This window comes from Salvelinus namaycush, chromosome 24, assembly GCF_016432855.1.
Source record: "Salvelinus namaycush isolate Seneca chromosome 24, SaNama_1.0, whole genome shotgun sequence".
Classification (NCBI taxonomy): Eukaryota; Metazoa; Chordata; class Actinopteri; order Salmoniformes; family Salmonidae; genus Salvelinus; species Salvelinus namaycush.
The window spans coordinates 2599744-2620444 of record NC_052330.1 but is presented as its reverse complement, the minus strand read 5'-3'; the positions used below and the strand labels follow the sequence as shown (position 1 = coordinate 2620444).

The following is a 20701-nucleotide window of genomic DNA, read 5'->3' as shown; positions in this document are numbered from 1 at the left end:
TCCTTCTTCAAGATCCCTTTTACCCTGTACAAATCCGAGAGACTGAAAAACAGCTTCTATCTCAAGGCCATCAGACTGTTAAACAGCCATCACTAACATTGAGTGGCTGCGGCCAACATACTGACTCAAATTTCTAGCCACTTTAATAATTACAAATTGGATGTAATAAATGTATCACTAGTCACTTTAAACAATGCCACTTTATATGTTTACAAACCATACATTACTCATCTCATATGTATATACTGTACTCTATGCCATCTACTGCATCTTGCCTATGCCGCACGGCCTATGTTTCTCAAACTAGACACTCTAATGTACTTGTCCTCTTGCTCAGTTGTGCACCAGGGCCTCCCACTCCTCTTTCTATTCTGGTTAAAGCCAGTTTGCGCTGTTCTATAAAGGGAGTATTACACAGTGTTGTACGAGATCTTCAGTTTCTTGGCTATTTCTTGCATGGAATAGCCTTCATTTCTCAGAACAAGAATAGACATGAGTTTCAGAAGAAAGTGCTTTGCTGCTGGCCATTTTGAGCCTGTAATCGAACCCACAAATGCTGATGCTCCAGATACTCAACTAGCCTATAGAAGGCCAGTTTTATTGCTTCTTTAATCAGAACAGCAGTTTTCAGCTGTACTAACATAATTGCAAACGGGATTTCTAATGATCGATTAGCTAACGCAACGTGCCATTGGAACACAGGAGTGATGGTTGCTGATAATGGGCCTATGTAGATATTCCATTAAAAATCAGCCGTTTCCAGCTACAATAGTCATTTACAACATTAACAATGTCTACACTGTATTTCTGATCAATTTGATGTTATTTTAATGGACAAAAAATGTGTTTTTCTTTCAAAAACAAGGACATTTCTAAGTGACTCCAAACTTTTGAATGGTAGATTTAGGCGTAACGAAGATAGCAGGTCAGATAATTCTGCAATGAAAAAACTATTAGGTTTAGGAGGGTAGTACATTAAAATATACAAGGTGGGCTGTTTCTTGTTCAAGCAAAAGATAACGCTTTCAAATGACGAAAGTTTGCCAAGACGCAGAGCTACATATATACTTGTCCCTATGAATGACTGCTACACTATCGCCACGGCCAGACGGCCTTGGTTTCTGTAGATAAGAAAAGGCTGGAGTGGTAGTTTCATTTGAAGAACTAAAATCATTGGGTTTAAGCCAATGACGGATGGTTTAAGCCAGGTTTCAGTTTCATATGAAAATATGAATACAGTGTTTTTCACTTGCGCCAGCTGTCGGTTATACAGCTATTTAGACTCATTTTTAGCTGGATTAACTAGGCTACTTTTCAATTCGCTGGTCAGAAAAGTTTGCCGAGCCCTCCCCTTTAGAATGAACGATATGCATCTTCTAGCGACCTATTGATAGGACAGGCACCTGACCGTCACAAAGTGAGCGATGACAAGGAACACTGCTGGTTTAACAGTCTGCCATATGTCCCGCCTCTTGGTACCTGGGTGTGTGTGTTGTGGTCATGGTCAAATTTCTTTACACGGGGGGAGAGAGCATACATTTGCAAGTCCTATATAATGTGAGTGAATTTGCACGTCCCATATAATATAACTATGATTCGAAATCCACTTTCCTGGCACATTTATTTTCTTTTGCGGGCAGTGTCCTACATTAACGATGGCCCGCTGGCCGAGAAGGGTGCAATTGTGGCCTGCAATTCGGGGCGTTCCTGTATGTGGGCATTCCTGCGGGGGAACCCCCCCGAGCAAAAATAAGCGCATGTCATCTTTATTTTAGGGAAAGTTATTTACAAAAGTAAACCTTCGATAGTGAACATACTAGCAATATGCTGACTACTGTTGATGGCCTGCAGAAAGAAGGCCACAAAAAGACCTAACATTTGTCTTGGCTAGCCTACTTTAGCCATGTAGATATCTCTTGGAACAGTTGTCTTAAAGGAGCAGCGACCCATTTGAAAATGTTCTCAAAATGACATGCTTTAGAAAGAAAAATGAATGCAATTAATAGAATGCAGTTCTAAAGAATGGAGTAATGACTTGCATTGCTAAATTATATTACACAGCTTTTTAATACATATCATTATAACCAAATGTAGCCTATTAATTGCTGAATATAGAGAGAAGATAGGCAACCCTGTTCCGGGAGTGCAGCAGGGTTTTGTCCCAGCTAGGAACCACATTGAGCTACTTAGTTAATGCGTCAGTTCAGTGATTGCCTAAATTCAACACACCTGGTCTTCCAGGGTTGCCTAACTCTGCTATAGGTCCTGCATTTAAGAACCACACCTTGTCCAGGCCAGTAGAAATTCTGTTCGGGCCAGTCGAGTTTTGACCGACTGGGCCAGTGAGAAAAGTTAATGTTGGACTCTGGTGTGTTTCATATGCAGCCAGGTATCGAACTGACTGAATAAAGTTGATCTCATATAGCCTTTCCATTCATAAATCATACAACGTAGTTATATATTCATGGTATCGCATATAAAGCAAAGATCTCGTTTTTATTTTCGATATGAAGTCCATCAGGACTTGCCAGACAGTGGTGTTAAAGTGAGCGACTCATCAGTAGCCTACTGAATTGCATCGGTAAGAGCTGTTCATTTGGCTCCCTAATTTGCATCCTGGTAGGCTTTTTGCCAATTAATCTGCAGATAAATTATGAAAACATTAGATGACGATGGTGATTCCTCCTCACTGCAGGAACAATATGTAGGCTGGTGGAGAGAGAGCCTCACTCTGGTCCAAAATATAATATAAGAAAACAGATTGAATTTTTTTAAAAGCTAATGATACTTATATGATATTTTCAAAGATATTGATCTGGGTCTAGTGATTTAATGAAAAGGTTGACAATACGAGTAGTCCACTGCTGCTTTCTGTGTAGTAAAAGCCATGATTAACACCTGCTTCATGTTTCAATCAGTCCTGTATGGCAGGTAGCTGAGAAAATGCCTCTTAAAAAGGAAGCGTGAAGGCCCACCGCAGTCCAAATACAAATGTCCCTGTGTTTTATATCATATTGTACAACAGCTGATGAAACTAACACTGTCAAAGTGAAAATGTGTCATCGGTGTTATTTCCTGATAGTTGCTGGTTGAAAATACAAGCTAGCATTTGAATGTTCCAGAGGCCACCAAAATAGTGCCTGTTCTGCAACGACAACAAAATGCCCAGGGGAGCCAGGCTGGCTACTTTTTCTATTTGGCTGGGTACTCCATGTGCTTGTGGAAAACACTGTCAATCATTACATATGAACTACTTACTATTTAGATATCTTACATTCAATAAACCAATCTTGACACGGATAGCTGCCAGATTGACAGAGGTATTCAGGGGAGTTAAAGGAACATAAATTAAGTGATTTACATTAACCACACTACGGGACATAATATGCTTTCCATGTCCTCTGTTGCTAATTATGACAGGGAGGACTGGAGCACTACCAGACCGACAGTCAGTCTCTATTGGTTTTGATCAGGTCCTCAGTAAATAACAAATGCCATATACTCTCTAGGAGTATTCTGTTAACCACATGATCACGTTTTTTTAAACATTTAGATTGTTTGACGAACCCTTCTTGCGCTCTCTCCCATTCACTCCCTCTCCCAGTGTTTGCCACCTGTACCTACTCCAGCCTCCTGTTCGTGTGTTTCCTGCACGATGTAAAGAACGTCCTGAAGATGTACCGTCTGAGCTCGGGGGAGGAGCTCAGGACCTTCCCCCTGGACGTGGGCTCTGTGGTGGGCTTCACCGGACGCAAGAGGGACTCTGAGATCTTCTACTACTTCACCTCCTTCCTCTCGCCAGGTAGGCTATCAAAGACCAGGGCTCAATACTGTGACCCATGCACTCACATTTGTGCAACACCTATTCTTAATTGGTCGCTAGGGTGCCAGTGGGGGGGGGGTGTTGTTTTTGTTCATGTTAGTTTTTGGTTCAATGTGATTTTCTTACCTACATGTATTCAAACACAATGGATATGCAGAACAGGTAGCCTATTTAAAACGTTTTTTCTGAAGTCTTGGTTGAATCTTTGTGATTCGCTATTGTCGTCATGCACTGTTTGAATATGCATTTCTAAAAACATCCCAAAAAACCGTCTCAGTTAAATGTTGACTAAAGAGTAGGCCTACCTGGCAGAATGATATCATGATGATTTGTTTCAATGACAGGGCATTTGTTTTGGAAACTCTGCCATCACATGTAGCCTAGCCTACACTGTACAGTACAAAAACACTGCTAGCCAAACACAACGTGTTCTTGGACGCTCCGGCCCAAAAATCTTTTGATTGTTCCCAGACCTCAAATGTGCTTTAACCTGGGCTGCGTCTCAATGGGCTGCGTCTCAATCCACCACATCCGCCGATATCGTCCTTCCGCATCTGTGGTGCACGGTGGCAGAGCTAGAGCAGTGTTTATCAGACCATAAGACATCCTGAAAATCGGTCTTCTCACAAAAACGTCAGGAGCGTCCGAAAGGTTTGGCCGACAAACTATTATGAACACTATTGAAAGCTGACTCTCACGAACACGATGGTTTTCCATTTTGCCCGCAAGACTTCCCTGGCCAGTTAAAAAAATGAATGGAACGACAGTGCATTCAGACAGTATTCAGACCCCTTGTCTTTTCCACATTTTGTTACGTTACAGCCTTATTCTAAAATGTATTAAATCGTTTTTCCCCCCTCATCAATCTACACACAATACCCCATAATGCAAAGCAAAAACAGGTTTTTAGAATAGTTTTAATTTAAAAATGTTTTTTTTTTAATTGAAATCACATTTATACAAGTATTCAGACTCTTTACTCAGTACTTTGTTGAAGGACCTTTGGCAGCGCGACTACAGTCTTGAGTCTTCTTGGGTATGATGCTACAAGCTTGGCACACCTGTATTTGGGGAGTTTCTCCCATTCTTCTCTGCAGATCCTCTCAAGCTCTGTCAGGTTTGATGGGGAGTGTCGCTGCACAGCTATTGTCCGTGCTCTGGCTGGGCCACTCAAAGACATTCAGAGACTTGTCCCGAAGCCACTCCTGCGTTGTTTTGACTGTGTGCTTCGGGTCGTTTTTCTGTTGGAAGGTGAACCGTCGCCCCGGTCTGAGGTCATGAGTGCTCTGGAGCAGGTTTTCATCATCTTTCCCTCGATCCTGACTAGTGTCCCACTCCCTGCCGCTGAAAAACATTCCCACAGCACGATGCTGCCACCACCATGTTTCCCCGTAAGGATGGTGCCAGGTTTATTCCACACGTGACGCTTGGCATTCAGGCCAAATAGTTCAATATTAGTTTCATCAGGCCAGAGAATCTTGTTTCTCATGTTCTGATAGTCCTTTAGGCGCCTTTTGGCAAACTCCAAGCAGGCTGTTATGTGCCATAAACTGAGGAGTGGCTTCCGTCTGACCACTCCACCATGAAGGCCTGATTTGGTGGAGTGCTGCAGAGATGGTTGTCCTTCTGGATGGTTCTCCCATCTCTACAGAGGAACTCTGGAGCTCTGTCAGAGGGACTATCCGTTTCTTGGTCACCTCCCTGACCAAGGCTCTTCTACCCCGATTGCTCAGTTTGGACAGGCGGCCAGCTCTAAGAAGAGTCTTGGTGTTTCCAAACTTCTCCCATTTAAGAATGATGGAGGCCACTGTATTCTTTGGAACCTTCAATGCAGCAGAAATGTCGTGGTACCCTTCCCCAGATCTTTTCCTCGACACAATCCCGTCTCGGAGCTCTGCGTACAATTCCTTCAACATCATGGTTTGGTTTTTGCTCTGACGTGCACTGTCAACTGTGGGACCTTATATAGACAGGTGTTTGCCTTTCCAAATCATGTCCAATCAAATGAATTTACCCCATCTCAAGGATGATCAATGGAAACAGGATCCACCTGAGCTTAATTTAGAGTCTCATAGCAAAAGGTCTGAATACTATTTCTGTTTTTTACATTTAATAAATTAGCAAACATTTCTAAAAACCTGTTTTCAGTTTGTCATTATGGCGAATTTCATGTAGATTGATGTGGGGGAAAAGTAGATGGATCCATTTTAAAATAAGGCTGTGACTTAACAAAATGTGGAAAAAGTAAAGGGGTCTGAATGCACTATATATATGGAGATAGTTTAGTAGCTAAAATAAGGGGATAAATGCATGTAAAAAATGTAAAATTAAATGTAAATTTTTCCTGATCTTTCTTATACTGTATCTCTCAGATATAGGACAGACACTTCAGGACAAACTTCCATTCGATTTTTGGGAGGACTGTATGTTGTTCCATGTAGTGAAACTGTTATTCAATGCATTTCTATTGGCTAATACCAGTAATGCCAAATTCAATATTTCCATTCTATATTTTTTGTATCTATTCTTTTGATCCCTTAAGAGTTCTTAAAATTCAAAATCAAATATCTAAATGATGCTTGGTATGACCATCTTAAAACAATTCCATATGTTAGCTTATATCCCCCCCCCCCGGCTAAAAACTCTGAAACCTAGAAAAACAAAACCAGGAAACCGTAATTTAGCAAAAGATAAAACTGCTTTCATAGTGTACTACAACTGTAGAGTGACTTCAAAATCGCCCTTTATATCAAATTTAAAAAATGGTTTGTCATTTTTAGCCTGGTTCGGAAGGAATCCAGGCACATTATGGGACACAGGTCAGGACATTATCGCTGCGCAACGGCACAAAATTGGTGCGACCAAATCATGTGCTGGTGCCGTCAACTGAAAGAGTTGGTGCCACCAGTGAATCAGACACAGACAGACAAAAAAAAACACACACACACACACACCCTGTGGTGGGCTTCAGCGGATGCAAGAAGGACTCTGAGATCTTCTACTACAGAGTGACGCAGCGGTCTAAGGCACTGCATCTCAGTGCTAGAGGCGTCACTACAGACCCTGGTTCGATACCAGGCTGTATCACAACCGGCTGTGATTGGGAGTCCCATAGGGCGGCGCACAATTGGCCCAGCGTTGTTAGGGTTTGGCCGAGGTAGGCCGCCATTGTAAATAAGAATTTGTTCTTAACTGACTTGCCTAGCTAAATAAAGGTCAAATAAAATGAATAAATAAAATGCTGCTTCACCTCCTTCCTTGCGCCACGTAGGCTATCATATTGCACACATTCTGAGTTAGAGACCGATACACATGCATACACGCGCACAGATGTTCTACTACTTCACCTCTTTCCTCTTGCCAGATACCCCCCCCCCCCCACCACACACACACACACACACTTTCTACTATTTCACCCCCTTCCTCTCTCTTGTCTCTTGTTATGTACAAATGTCATTCAGATGTGATTTTTTCTACAAATAAACAGAATCTGAAAAATATAACATGACCTGTCCCTCCACTCTGTTCCGTCCAGCCGTTATCTATCACTGTGACCTGACCAAGGAGCCCCTGCATCCCCACGTGTTCCGGGAAGTCACTGTCAAAGGCTTTGACCCCTCTGACTACCAGACCACTCAGGTGAGATACCTACCGTATTACATGTACATGATGACCCTTCAAAGGATGGTATCCTTTTACACACTGTACCAATGAAAAAGAAAGTGGATTTAATTGACCAACATTTCGGCTAAAGATTAAATGTTGGTCAAATATATCCACCCTAAGGAGAGATGAGTGTGCAGCTTTTTCCTTTGTGTAGTGTATCTTCTGTTAGTCAGCACCTCACCTAAAGGGTGTGTTCTTTATTTTATTTACTTTGTGCTTTTCTTTACTAACACAAATCACCAGAATTGACTGATTGGATGTGTGTGGTTTGTCACTTCAACAAACCTCTGTGTATACACGGAGTGTGCAAAACATTAGGAACACCTAATATTGCATTGCACCCCGTTTTGCCCTCTGAACAGCCTCAATTCGTCGAGGCATGGACTACAAGGTGTTGAAAGCGTTCAAGTTAGCTGGATGTCCTTTGGGTGGTTGACCATTCTTGATACGCACGGGAAACTCTTGAGTGTGAAAAACCCAGCAGCGTTGCAGTTCTTGACACACTCAAACCGGTGCGCCTGGCACCTACTACCATACCCCATTCAAAGGCACTTAAATATTTTGTCTTACACATTCACCCTCTGAATGGCACACATACACAATCCATGTCTCAATTGTTCCATAGCTTAAAATCCTTCTTTAAACTATCTCCTACCCTTCTACACTGGTTGAAGTGGATTCATGGGATCCAATAAGGGATCATAGCGTTCTCCTGGATTTACCTGGTCAATCTGTCATGGAAAGAGGATGTTTTCTGCACTCAGTGTGTATCTGTCTCCAGGTATTCTACCCCAGTAAGGATGGCACAGAGATCCCCATGTTTATTGTCCATAAGAAGGGCCTGAAGCTGGACGGCTCTCACCCAGCCTTCCTCTACGGCTACGGAGGGTTCAACATCTCCATCACTCCCAGCTACAGGTACAACCACAAGTCACACTGCTAACTACAGGTGAAACCAGAAGTCATACTGTTAGCCACAGGTCAAACCACAAGTCACACTGATATCTACAGGTACAACCACAAGTAATACCTGTGTTTCCCATAAGCGCCGTTCGTCGGCTAAATAGACGATAACAGACTCATTGCTCTGCTGGCTACTTTTCCCACTTCATTAAGATGGTCATACCAAAATATGTAAAAAATTATTTGATACAATTTTGAATTTGGGCTTCATTACTATAGCCCATAGAAATGCGTTGAATAACACATTCATAAATGTAAAAACAGACCGTCTCTATAAAAAATTCAATAAGGTTTTAAAGTGTCTGTTCTATATCTAGGAGTGATATGTGACCCATTGTAAATTGATGGGTCATGTGAAAGAAATGCTATAACCACCCCTTAGCCACATCTAGCTAAGTAGATGGGTCTCTATTGTTTAGACCTGTTCGCATGTTCATGAAATACAATAGATGGCAGTCATCACCCCCAGACACACCTGGCTAACTTGATGGGTCATGTAGTCATCTGCTGAAGTGGAGTCTTTTGTTTAGACATGTAAGTTAGCAAGCTAGCGAAACAATGAATCATAAATCCCAACCCATACGGTACTAGCAATACAAACTGATTGTCATAGCCAGCCACCATGCATGAAATGCTGTATGAATCTGCAGGTAGCTAACGCTAACCAACTATGTTCGATGTTAGCTAGCTAGCTAATATTAGGCTATAAATAGCAATGCAAATATATTTCTGCAATACGAATAATATTACTACACAGGTCATACACGTAATATTAGCTAGCAAGCTAATATTAGCTAGCAAGCTATTTTTTTACCTAAATCGGGGATTTCCTCATTGTCTCATACATTTTTTCTTTTTAGAGAGTGTCAGCATGGCACGGTCGTCCTCCAGAAAGTAGTCCATCACAACTTTTTCCCACTGATCTTTGTCGATAGCGTCTGCTAAATTCAGGGCAGCAATGTTGTTGAGAGCAGTAGCAAGACTTGCAGTTCTCCATATCTTTCAAAACAGCCACGGTAGCAAGGATTATCTACACATATGAGAAGCTCATGTTAAAGACAGAAGATGCTACATGGCAGACCAATCTGAACTCATCTCTCGGCATGTCCAGCCCATCCATTCTCTCAGCCAATCATGGCTAGCGGGAAGGTTCCTGACTTTTTCGTTGGCTAAACCAACTAGGTATGTAATTTAACAATTGTATTAGCACATGTTCCAGAAGGCATTTCTGACCAAAAGCACATTTTGATAAAAAAAATGTTTAAGTTAAAATGCCTCTCCTGTGAGGTAGTAACGTGCGACATAGACCTATGTTCTTGAAACGGGTCACGTATAATAAAGCTCAGGAACTATTTTTGTTGGCAGAAAACTACTTCCATTCATTTTTAAAACCAGTACCGGGTTACCTTCAGACGAGTTCTGTGACTGTTGTGAGGGTTGTAAGAGCAAAAGAGAGTACACCATTTTGTTTGTGAGAGTCTCATCTTTCCTTAGTGGCCAAACCGCTCTTCATTACAGACGTTTTTGTGAGAAGACCGATTTTTGGGATTCCTGCTGGTCTGGCAAACAGAGCCACTTTCCACGGCAGATGCGGAAGGCCGATATAGGCGGATGCGGTGGATTGAGTCGCAGCCCATGCAAAAAAAAAAAACTGACCGATTTTGTTCATTAGATTGTCGCATGGGTGCTTCAATAGACTCTTAATGAAAATATATTGATATAGGCCTACTGATTTGATTAGTATTGACAATGGAGTAGTTAAAAGCTGCTGTATGTGTATCAAAGCACATGATTAGCACCTGCTTCATTCTTCAATCATACCTGTAGGTCTATTCATGGGCCGCCTGACTTTGTATATAATTGGAGGTGCACAATCTGGCAGGGGTCTGGGGGTCCTCCCCTGAAAATGCTAGCATTTTTAAAACCATTTTCCTACAATTCTATATTAGTTCTCAACAGGGAATCTATGTTTACTTGACAGAACACAACCTTTTTTCTTAGGTTTTACCACAACAAACTAAATTGAAAGAGCAGGCTAGAGTTCATATTTGCCATAATAAATGTAGTAAAAGGGTAGACTAGACTACTTTTTCTGACTAGATTAGTAGTCTACCACCTTCCCTCAAAGTCCTACCCACAGTGATTTATTGACAGGTCTGAAACCCTACCAAATCTGTGACTCACAAATGTCCTGCCCCCACCCACAGCAATTGATTGATAGGCCAAACTGTTAAAAGGTTGGTTGACCCAAATTACAAAATGACACAATGGTTTCCTTACCCTAAAAGGCGGCTGCGTGGTCAATCCGACGTCTGCATTGGCCGTGCAGCATTTACGTCGATATGGCCTTCAGAGAGCAGCGCAGAGCTGATTTGAAGGAAATTGTCAAGGAAGTGAGTTTGTGTTTATACTGGACATTCCGCCCCCATCTACCGTCAACCAATCATGTCAATGCGGAGCTATATGGAGCCCTCCGCATTGTTATAACATTTGGGAGGTGTACGGCGATGCGGTACGGAGCTCAATTTGGCCTCTGCATGCCTCTGGAGACTCCGCAATTGCGTCACACCCTCCATACGGAGCCTCCGACCACATTTTCAGATCAAGCATAAACCGGCGAACACATAAATGTTCAGTCATTTGAATTGGAAAGTCACGTTTTTCTGTTCTATACCTCAACTCATTTTACCAATCTGGTAGCTAAAGTTGTGAAAGTATTCCATTTAGCTGTGTATTTTCGGATGGAATCAAGGCATTAGAATGAACCAGAGGCCACCAAATTAGAGCTTGTTCTGCAATCTTTTCCCCCTAGAACTCACTGGTTGGCTACTTTGTCTATTTGGCTGGCATACTGGGAGCTACGGGTACAACCACAAGTCACACTGCTGGGCCACACATTTCATGAAGCTCCCGACGAACAGTTCTTGTGCTGACGTTGCTCCCAGAGGCAGTTTGAAACTCGGTAGTGAGTGCTGCAACTGATGACAGATGATTGTATCTGCGCTACGCACTTCGTCACTCGGTGGTCCCTTTCTGTGGCCTACCAGAAATAGCTGAATCCACTAGTTTGAAGGGGTGTCCACATACAACATTTTGGTTAATCGTTCAGCACTACCTTGACTACTACAGATGTATTATTGACATTTAAGGCTGTTTAAGGTAGCATTATTTGCAAGCAATGTTTACATTTAGCGTCTTTTTGAAGGAGTATCATATCTTGGCCCTTCTACACAGTGCTTTCTATCTACCTTGACTTGTTTAGACAGATTCAATTAAGTAACAGGATGTTAAATGTTGTTTTTTCCAGTGTGTCGCGGCTGATCTTCGTCCGACACATGGGAGGAGTCCTGGCGGTAGCCAACATCAGAGGAGGAGGGGAGTATGGAGAGACCTGGCACAAAGGTAACACAGACACAGGTTGCCAGTCACTTGAGAGAAGAGGACTCCGGTTATAAATTCCAAACCTGCCAACATGCACTCATTTTGCCTACCAACTACGCAATTCTCTGTCCACGTACGCAGGTACGAGTTAAAAGTACGCAGAAATTAATAGGGCCTGATTTTTCATTTAATTTTTTACATTTTAATAAAAAGTAAATCCACTGAGTAAATCTAACATCCCAATTCTCGAGCTGCAACACACAGACATGTACGGAGTTTGTGTCAACGGACATGGAGATTAATACATCATTATTCGACGTAGCTATCCCGTCTGCCCCGCCTCCTGTTTGATGTGATGCTGAGTTTGCCGACTGTCAGCTGTACGTAAACACATGGACAAATCCCTTTTTGACTTCGTGTGTTGTGGAAAGGTTGTTGTTTAATTGTTTCAAGCTAACGCTAGCGAACATAAGATGGACATTCAGTGGGCTCTAAAGTGCCAGCAGTTCACTCGCATTTGCTAGTGAAAGAAATGAAATGCAAATACGAAAAGTAACTGGTCGCATTTGTGTGAGTGTGATATACATTTAATTCTGCGTCCCGTTAGTTGTATTTTCCACGTAACATTACGAGGATCACGCAACCTGATAGACTGTAACTGTAATTATGAGCCACATCACAAAAAGCATTACAAAAGTATAATAAAAAATAAGTTGGGAGTTTAGAAGACTGCGCGATGAAGAATGAATGAGTGTCTGGTATTAGCTATAGAAGCAATGCTTCTAATATGCCTTTGCACTAGATTTGAGATTTTATCAATTAAAAAATCTGAAATGATGTATGCGCTGCAAAGAAATCCAATAGGCACCTTTACCTAGGCTGAAACACCGGACTCTTCCAGCAAACAGTGTTCAGATTCCCTTTGCGGTAGTCTACTGAACAGCAGTCAGATTCCCTTTGCGGTAGTCTACTGAACAGCGGTCAGATTCCCTTTGCGGTAGTCTACTGAACAGCGGTCAGATTCCCTTTGCGGTAGTCTACTGAACAGCGGTCAGATTCCCTTTGCGGTAGTCTACCGAACAGCGTTCAGATTCCCTTTGCAGTAGCCTACTGAACAGTGGTCAGATTCCCTTTGCGGTAGTCTACTGAACAGTGTTCAGATTCTCTTTGTGGTAGTCTACTGAACAGCGTTCAGATTCCCATTGCGGTATCCTACTGAACAGCGGTCAGATTCCCTTTGCGGTAGTCTACTGAACAGTGTTCAGATTCCCTTTGCGGTAGCCTACTGAACAGTGTTCAGATTCCCTTTGCGGTAGTCTACTGAACAGCGTTCAGATTCCCTTTGCGGTAGTCTACTGAACAGCGTTCAGATTCCCTTTGCGGTAGCCTACTGAACAATGTTCAGATTCCCTTTGCGGTAGCCTACTGAACAATGTTCAGATTCCCTTTGCGGTAGTCTACTGAACAGCGTTCAGATTCCCTTTGCGGTAGCCTACTGAACAATGTTCAGATTCCCTTTGCGGTAGCCTACTGAACAATGTTCAGATTCCCTTTGCGGTAGCCTACTGAACAGCGTTCAGATTCCCATTGCGGTAGTCTACTGAACAGCGTTCAGATTCCCATTGCGGTAGCCTACTGAACAGCGTTCAGATTCCCATTGCGGTAGCCTACTGAACAGCGTTCAGATTCCCTTTGCGGTAGCCTACTGAACAATGTTCAGATTCCCTTTGCGGTAGCCTACTGAACAATGTTCAGATTCCCTTTGTGGTAGCCTACTGAACAATGTTCAGATTCCCTTTGTGGTAGCCTACTGAACAGCGTTCAGATTCCCATTGCGGTAGTCTACTGAACAGCGTTCAGATTCCCTTTGCGGTAGCCTACTGAACAGCGTTCAGATTCCCATTGCGGTAGCCTACTGAACAGCGTTCAGATTCCCTTTGCGGTAGCCTACTGAACAATGTTCAGATTCCCTTTGCGTTAGCCTACTTAAGCTCTGTGTAGCCAGTTTGCTGTCTGTGTCGATGCAATCATTTGTTTTTGTTTTTTCAAAATGATTTTGTTTTTGTGTTGATTAGGAACCGTGTCTAAAAAGACAACACTTGTGAGCTGGCCCTAGTGATTGGCCCTGTTTGAGAGGTGACAAGCTTTCCTCTACTATAGAGACTTGGGGGCATGTGCTAAGAAAAACGTTATAGATAATTATCTCCATTCTACACTGTACACGTAATAGAATAAACATACAGGCAAATCTGTGCTAATTCCACAAAACATATATTTATTTGATATGTTCTGTAGTCTTTTTATTAATGTTTTGTAAATACCTTTGCAGAGGACTGAACCAGGTGTGATTCATAATGTTTGTCTAAGCACATGTGCTGATGAAAAACAAGTAAGCGTAGGTCCCATGCAATAACAAAATGAGCAGCTAATTTAGCAAATCATTGTTACTGCAGCCAGTCAGTAAAGCTATGTCAGACGATGAGAGTGAGGGAACTGAGAGAGACAGAGCAGCAGCAGCAGTAACCCCGAACCCAACAAAGTAGAGTGCATGTGCCTCAAAGCTCCTGGTATCGAGGAAGGGAAAGTGGTCATGCTTGATGCAATCCAAGCTATCATATCATGCATTTTGTACTTTGTGCTAGTATGATGTTGACATCAGTCATCAAGGAAGCTCAGGTAAGTGCTTTCATATAAGGATGCTAAATGATTTGATCCTAAGATATACAGTTGAAGTCGGAAGTTTACATACACTTAGGTTGGAGTCATTAAAACTCGTTTTTCAACCACTCCACACATTTCTTGTTGACAAACTATACAGTCGTGGCCAAAAGTTTTGAGAATGACACAAATATTAGTTTTCACAAAGTCTGCTGTCAGTTTGTATGACGGCAATTTGCATATACTCCAGAATGTTATGAAGAGTGATCAGATGAATTGCAATGTCCCTCTTTGCCATGCAAATGAACTGAATCCCCAAAAAACATTTCCACTGCATTTCAGCCCTGCCACAAAAAGGACCAGCTGACATCATGTCAGTGATTCTCTCGTTAACACAGGTGTGAGTGTTGACGAGGACAAGGCTGGAGATCACTCTGTCATGCTGATTGAGTTCGAATAACAGACTGCAAGCTTCAAAAGAAGGGTGGTGCTTGGAATCATTGTTCTTCCTCTGTCAACCATGGTAAACACGTGCTGTCATCATTGCTTTGCACAAAAAGGGCTTCACAGGCAAGGATATTGGTGCCAGTAAGATTGCACCTAAATCAACCATTTATCAGATCATCAAGAACCTCAAAGAGAGCAGTTCAATTGTTGTGAAGAAGGCTTCAGGACGCCCAAGAAAGTCCAGCAAGCGCCAGGACCATCTCCTAAAGTTGATTCAGCTGCGGGATCGGGGCACCACCAGTACAGAGCTTGCTCAGGAATGGCAGCAGGCAGGTGTGAGTGCATCTGCACACAAAGTGAGGCAAAGACTTTTGGAGGATGGCCTGGTGTCAAGAAGGGCAGCAAAGAAGCCACTTCTCTCCAGGAAAAACATCAGGGACAGACTGATATTCTGCAAAAGGTACAGGGATTGGACTGCTGAGGACTGGGGTAAAGTCATTTTCTCTGATGAATCCCCTTTCCGATTGTTTGGGGCATCCGGAAAAAAGCTTGTCCGGAGAAGACAAGGTGAGTGCTACCATCAGTCCTGTATCATGCCAACAGTAATGCATCCTGAGACCATTCATGTGTGGAGTTGCTTCTCAGCCAAGGGAGTGGGCTCACTCACAATTTTGCCTAAAAACACAGCCATGAATAAAGAATGGTACCAACACATTCTCCGAGAGCAACTTCTCCCAACCATCCAGGAACAGTTTGGTGACAAACAATGCCTTTGCCAGCATGATGGAGCACCTTGCCATAAAGAAAAAGTGATAACTAAGTGGCTCGGGGAACAAAACATCGATATTTTGGGTCCATGGCCAGAAAACTCCCCAGACCTTAATCCCATTGACAACTTGTGGTCAATCCTCAAGAGGCGGGCGGACAAACAAAAACCCACAAATTCTGACAAACTCCAAGCATTGATTATGCAGGAATGGGCTGTCATCAGTCAGGATGTGGCCCAGAAGTTAATTAACAGCATGCCAGGGCGGATTGCAGAGGTCTTGAAAAAGAAGGGTCAACACTGCAAATATTGACTCTTTGCATCAACTTCATGTAATTGTCAATAAAAACCTTTGACACATGAAATGCTTGTAATTATACTTCAGTATTCCATAGTAACATCTGACCAAAATATCTAAAGACACTGAAGCAGCAAACTTTGTGGAAATTAATATTTGTGTCATTCTCAAAACTTTTGGCCACGACTGTAGTTTTGGAAAGTCTGTTAGGACATCTACTTTGTGCATGACACAAGTAATTTTTCCAACAACTGTTTACAGACAGATTATTTCACTTATAATTCACTGTATCACAATTCCAGTGGGTCAGAAGTTAACGTACACTAAGTTGACTGTGCCTTTAAACAGCTTGAACAATTCCTGAAAATTATATCATGGCTTTAGAAGCTTCTGATAGGCTAAATGACATCATTTGAGTCAATTGGAGGTGTACCTGTGGATGTATTTCAAGGCCTACCTTCAAACTCAGTGCATCTTTGCTTGACATCATGGGGAAATCAGCCAAGACCTCAGAAAAAAATGGTAGACCTCCACAAGTCTGGTTCTTCCTTGAGAGCAATTTCCAAACGCCTGAAGGTACCACGTTCATCTGTACAAACAAAGGTACGCAAGTATAAACACCATGGGACCACACAGCTGTCATACCGCTCAGGAAGGAGACGCGTTCTGTCTCCTAGAGATGAACGTACTTTGGAGCGAAAAGTGCAAATCAATCCCAGAACAACAGAAAATGACCTTGTGAAGATGCTGGAGGAAACGGGTACAAAAGTATCTATATCCACAGTAAAACGAGTCCTATATCGACATAACCTGAAAGGCCGCTCAGCAAGGAAGAAGCCACTGCTCCAAAACCGCCATAAAAAAGCCAGACTACGGTTTGCAACTGCACATGGGGACAAAGATCGTACTTTTTGGAGAAATGTCCTCTGGTCTGATGAAACACAAATAGAGCTGTTTGGCCATAATGACCATCGTTATGTTTGGAGGAAAAAGGGGGTCGCTTGCAAGCCGAAGAACACCATCCCAATCATGAAGTATGGGGGGTGGCAGCATCATGTTGTGGGGGTGCATTGCTGCAGGAGAATCTGGTGCACTTCACAAAATAGATGGCATCATGAGGAAAGAAAATTATGTGGATATATTGAAGCAACATCTCAGGACATCAGTCAGGAAGTTAAAGCTTGGTTGCAAATGGGTCCAAATGGACAATGACCCCAAGCATACTTCCGAAGTTGTGTCAAAATGGCTTAAGGACAACAAAGTCAAGGTATTGGAGTGGCCATTACAAAGCCCTGACCTCAATCCCATAGATAATTTGTAGGAAGAACTGGAAAAGTGTGTGCGAGCAAGGAGGCCTACAAACCTGACTCAGTTACAACAGCTCTGTCAGTAGGAATGGGCCACAATTCACTCAACTTAGTGTGGGAAGCTTGTGGAAGGCTACCTGAAACGTTAGGAACAATTTGAAGGCAACGCTACCAAATACTAATTGAGTGTATGTAAACTTCTGACCCACTGGGAATGTGATGAAAGAAATAAAAGCTGAAATCAATCATTCGGAAATGTCACATTCTTAAAATAAAGCGGTGATCATAATTGACCTAAAATAGGAAATATTTACGAGGATTAAATGTCAGGAATTGTGAAAAACTGAGTTGAAATGTATTTTGCTAAGGTGTATGTAAACTTCCGACTTCAACTGTACATAGTCTCTGGGAATGATACCACTCTTTCCCCACGACCTTCATTTATGAGCCCTCACCGGTCTCCACCCCAGTCACGTTCCTTCCCACTTAACAGCCTTATGTAAACCTTCTGTCTCAACCACAGGCTCCATGTGTACCTCGCCTCCTGCTACAGATACATTTGCCCATATATCATTCCATCTAACCCATAACACATTAGTCACTACTCCTAATGCACTTCTACAGTTATAAACATACTACAACATTCTCAAATCAATTAGTCAATATACATCAGTCCCTCCTCTGGAACAATGATATGTTCCACGACACCCACAAACATATTGACTTAAAAAGGAAAGAGAAAAAGTACACGTTGAATAATTTCACACCACCCTTGATGGGAGTAAGACTGGAAACAGAACCGTCCATCCGTTACGTTCCATGCCCATGTGATGCTGGTCTCCATGCCCGTCTCCTTCATTTTCATCCTTGAGTGTTAACGCAAAACGCAGACTATTAGCCTTGTATGCAACTAATTGTACCGTATCATCCAGCAATCTCTATGTATTGATGCGATTTAACATAAAAATTCTGATGACATGGTAAAACAAAAGAAAAAGAAAACACCTTCATGGTTGACCCAAGCTATCATCCAGTGAGTTCTCCCACAACCCCCCTAGAGCCTCCCTAGGCCAACTGAATTCGACCAGTGCCCCCACCCCCCACAGTTTGAGAGCAACTCTCTCTTGCTGTATCCGAATCATAACTAAATCATTTTATAAATTACCCAACCCAAATTCAGAATGACAGTGCTTACTTTGAGTCTATGACTTAATTCAAGCTTCTCAACCTAGCACACATCATCACTGTTAGAATATACATTTATAAACGGGACCTTTTATTGCCGGTATTAACTCTTCTCATTACAACCCCCTTTTGTCCCTGTTTTCCTGTCTCGAGTGGCATGGTAATGAAAGATCTGTATCGCAATGCATTCTCAGTCTAAATTGTTTGCAGTGTGTAGACATCCCCCCCTTCTCCCGACACTTATCATTCTAGCGTGTCTTCTTCAGATAGCGTTACATTTCATCTTCCCAACGGCACATGTAACTCTTACCTGTCAGATTTGATGGCCCTTGATAATGTCCCGATTTCAATATCCAAATAGATACATCCATTTTTTCCACGTACACCAATCTGTCTGGTCCATTTTCGCACACCAGGAGCACGAGAGAGGTTTGCATGTAGATAACAGCTCTCCAAGCTCACTCCACATGTGCGGTCTCAGGACTCTGGTGCACTCCTGCTGCCGGTACCCAGGTTAACCTGTTTGGGCTGCAGGGGCAGTATTGAGTAGCCAGATAAAAGGTGCCCATTTCAAATGGCCTCGTACTCAATTCTTGCTCGTACAATATGCATATTATTATTACTATTGGATAGAAAACACTCTCTAGTTTCTAAAACCGTTTGAATTATATCTGTGAGTAAAACAGAACTCATTTGGCACAAACTTCCTGACCAGGAAGTGGAAAATCTGAAATCGATGCTCTCTTCTAGGTCCTGCCTATAAATGGGCATGATACGTATTAGTATACATGCACGTCATACACCTTCCGCTGGATGTCAAGAGGCTGTGAGAGAAGAAATGGAGTGTTTATCTTGGTCTGAAGTGGAATGAATCCTCTTGGAATGACGTGTCACCCATTTCCTGTTTTCAGGAAGGCGCGAGAAGGAACCTGGGATTGCCTTTTGAAAAGCTGTCGTTATAGGCGACTACTATCTCCGGCTTTGATTTTATTTGATACATGTGACCATATCATCGTAAAGTATGTTTTTTCAATATAGTTTAATCAGATTATTGAAATTTTTTCGGGAGTTTTGCCGTGTTCCGTTCTCTTCCGTTTGTTGACATGGAGAGCTTCGTGCCACTTGGCTAGTGTGCTTGCTAAATCGAGAGGGAAAAAGGACGTTCTAAATCCAAACAACGATTGTTCCCGACAAAGGACCCCTTGTCCAACATTCTGATGAAAGATCAGCAAAAGTAGGAAACATTTTATGATGCTATTTCATATATCTGTCGTACATGTGAACTAGTCGTCGGCGCCCAGCTTTTGGGTACTCTAGCTATACCGAAGCTGTATGTCGAAATTAAGTTATTTTTAGAATTCTAACACGGCAATTTCATTAAGAACTAGTGGATCTATCATTTCCTATACAACATGTATTTTTTAGTTATGTTTATGAATAGCTATTTGGTCAGAATATGTGTGTCAGAAAAAGTGTCTGAAAAAAATCCGGACGTTGTGGGAAAAAGTAGCTACGTTAACACAATGTATAACCACTGATTTCAGCTCTAAATATGCACATTTTCGAACAAAACATAAGTGTATGTATAACCTGATGTTATAGGACTGTCATCTGATGAAGAATATCAAGGTTAGTCAAAAATTATATATCTTTTACTGGTTTGTTACGATCGCTAACTTTTGCTGCTGGGAAATGGCTTGTGTTTCTGGCTATTGTGGTAAGCTAATAAAACGCTATATTGTGTTTTCGCTGTAAAACACTTAATAAATCGGAAATATTGGCTGGAATCACAAGATGCCTGTCTTTCATTTGCTGTACACTATGTATTTTTCAGAAATGTTTTATGATGAGTATTTAGGTATTTGGCGTTGGTGTCTGTAATTATTCTGTCTGCTTTCGGTGCAATTTCTGATTGTAGCTGCAATGTAAACTATGATTTATACCTGAAATATGCACATTTTTCGAACAAAACATAGATTTATTGAATAACATGTTATAAGACTGTCATCTGATGAAGTTGTTTGTTGGTTAGTTTGGTTGGTTCTTGGTTAGTTAGGTTGGTTTTGTGCATGCTACCTGTCCTGTGCTGTTTTTTGTATTTGGTGGTGAGCTAACATAAATATACGTGCTGTTTTCGCTGTAAAACATTTAAAAAATCGGACATGTTGGCTGGATTCACAAGATGTGTACCTTTCATTTGCTGTATT

At 42.1% G+C, this 20701-nt stretch overlaps 1 protein-coding gene across 1 annotated transcript in view; it reads left to right on the top strand.

Moving 5' to 3' along the window:
- The window catches only part of LOC120019598 (prolyl endopeptidase-like), a 59841-nt gene that overhangs the window by 26992 nt on the left and 12148 nt on the right, over window positions 1-20701 (top strand). The window contains exons 9-12 of the mRNA XM_038962925.1: window positions 3605-3802; window positions 7359-7462; window positions 8271-8407; window positions 11760-11854. Coding sequence (XP_038818853.1) covers window positions 3605-3802; window positions 7359-7462; window positions 8271-8407; window positions 11760-11854 — 534 coding nt within the window. The remainder of the gene's footprint in view (window positions 1-3604; window positions 3803-7358; window positions 7463-8270; window positions 8408-11759; window positions 11855-20701) is intronic.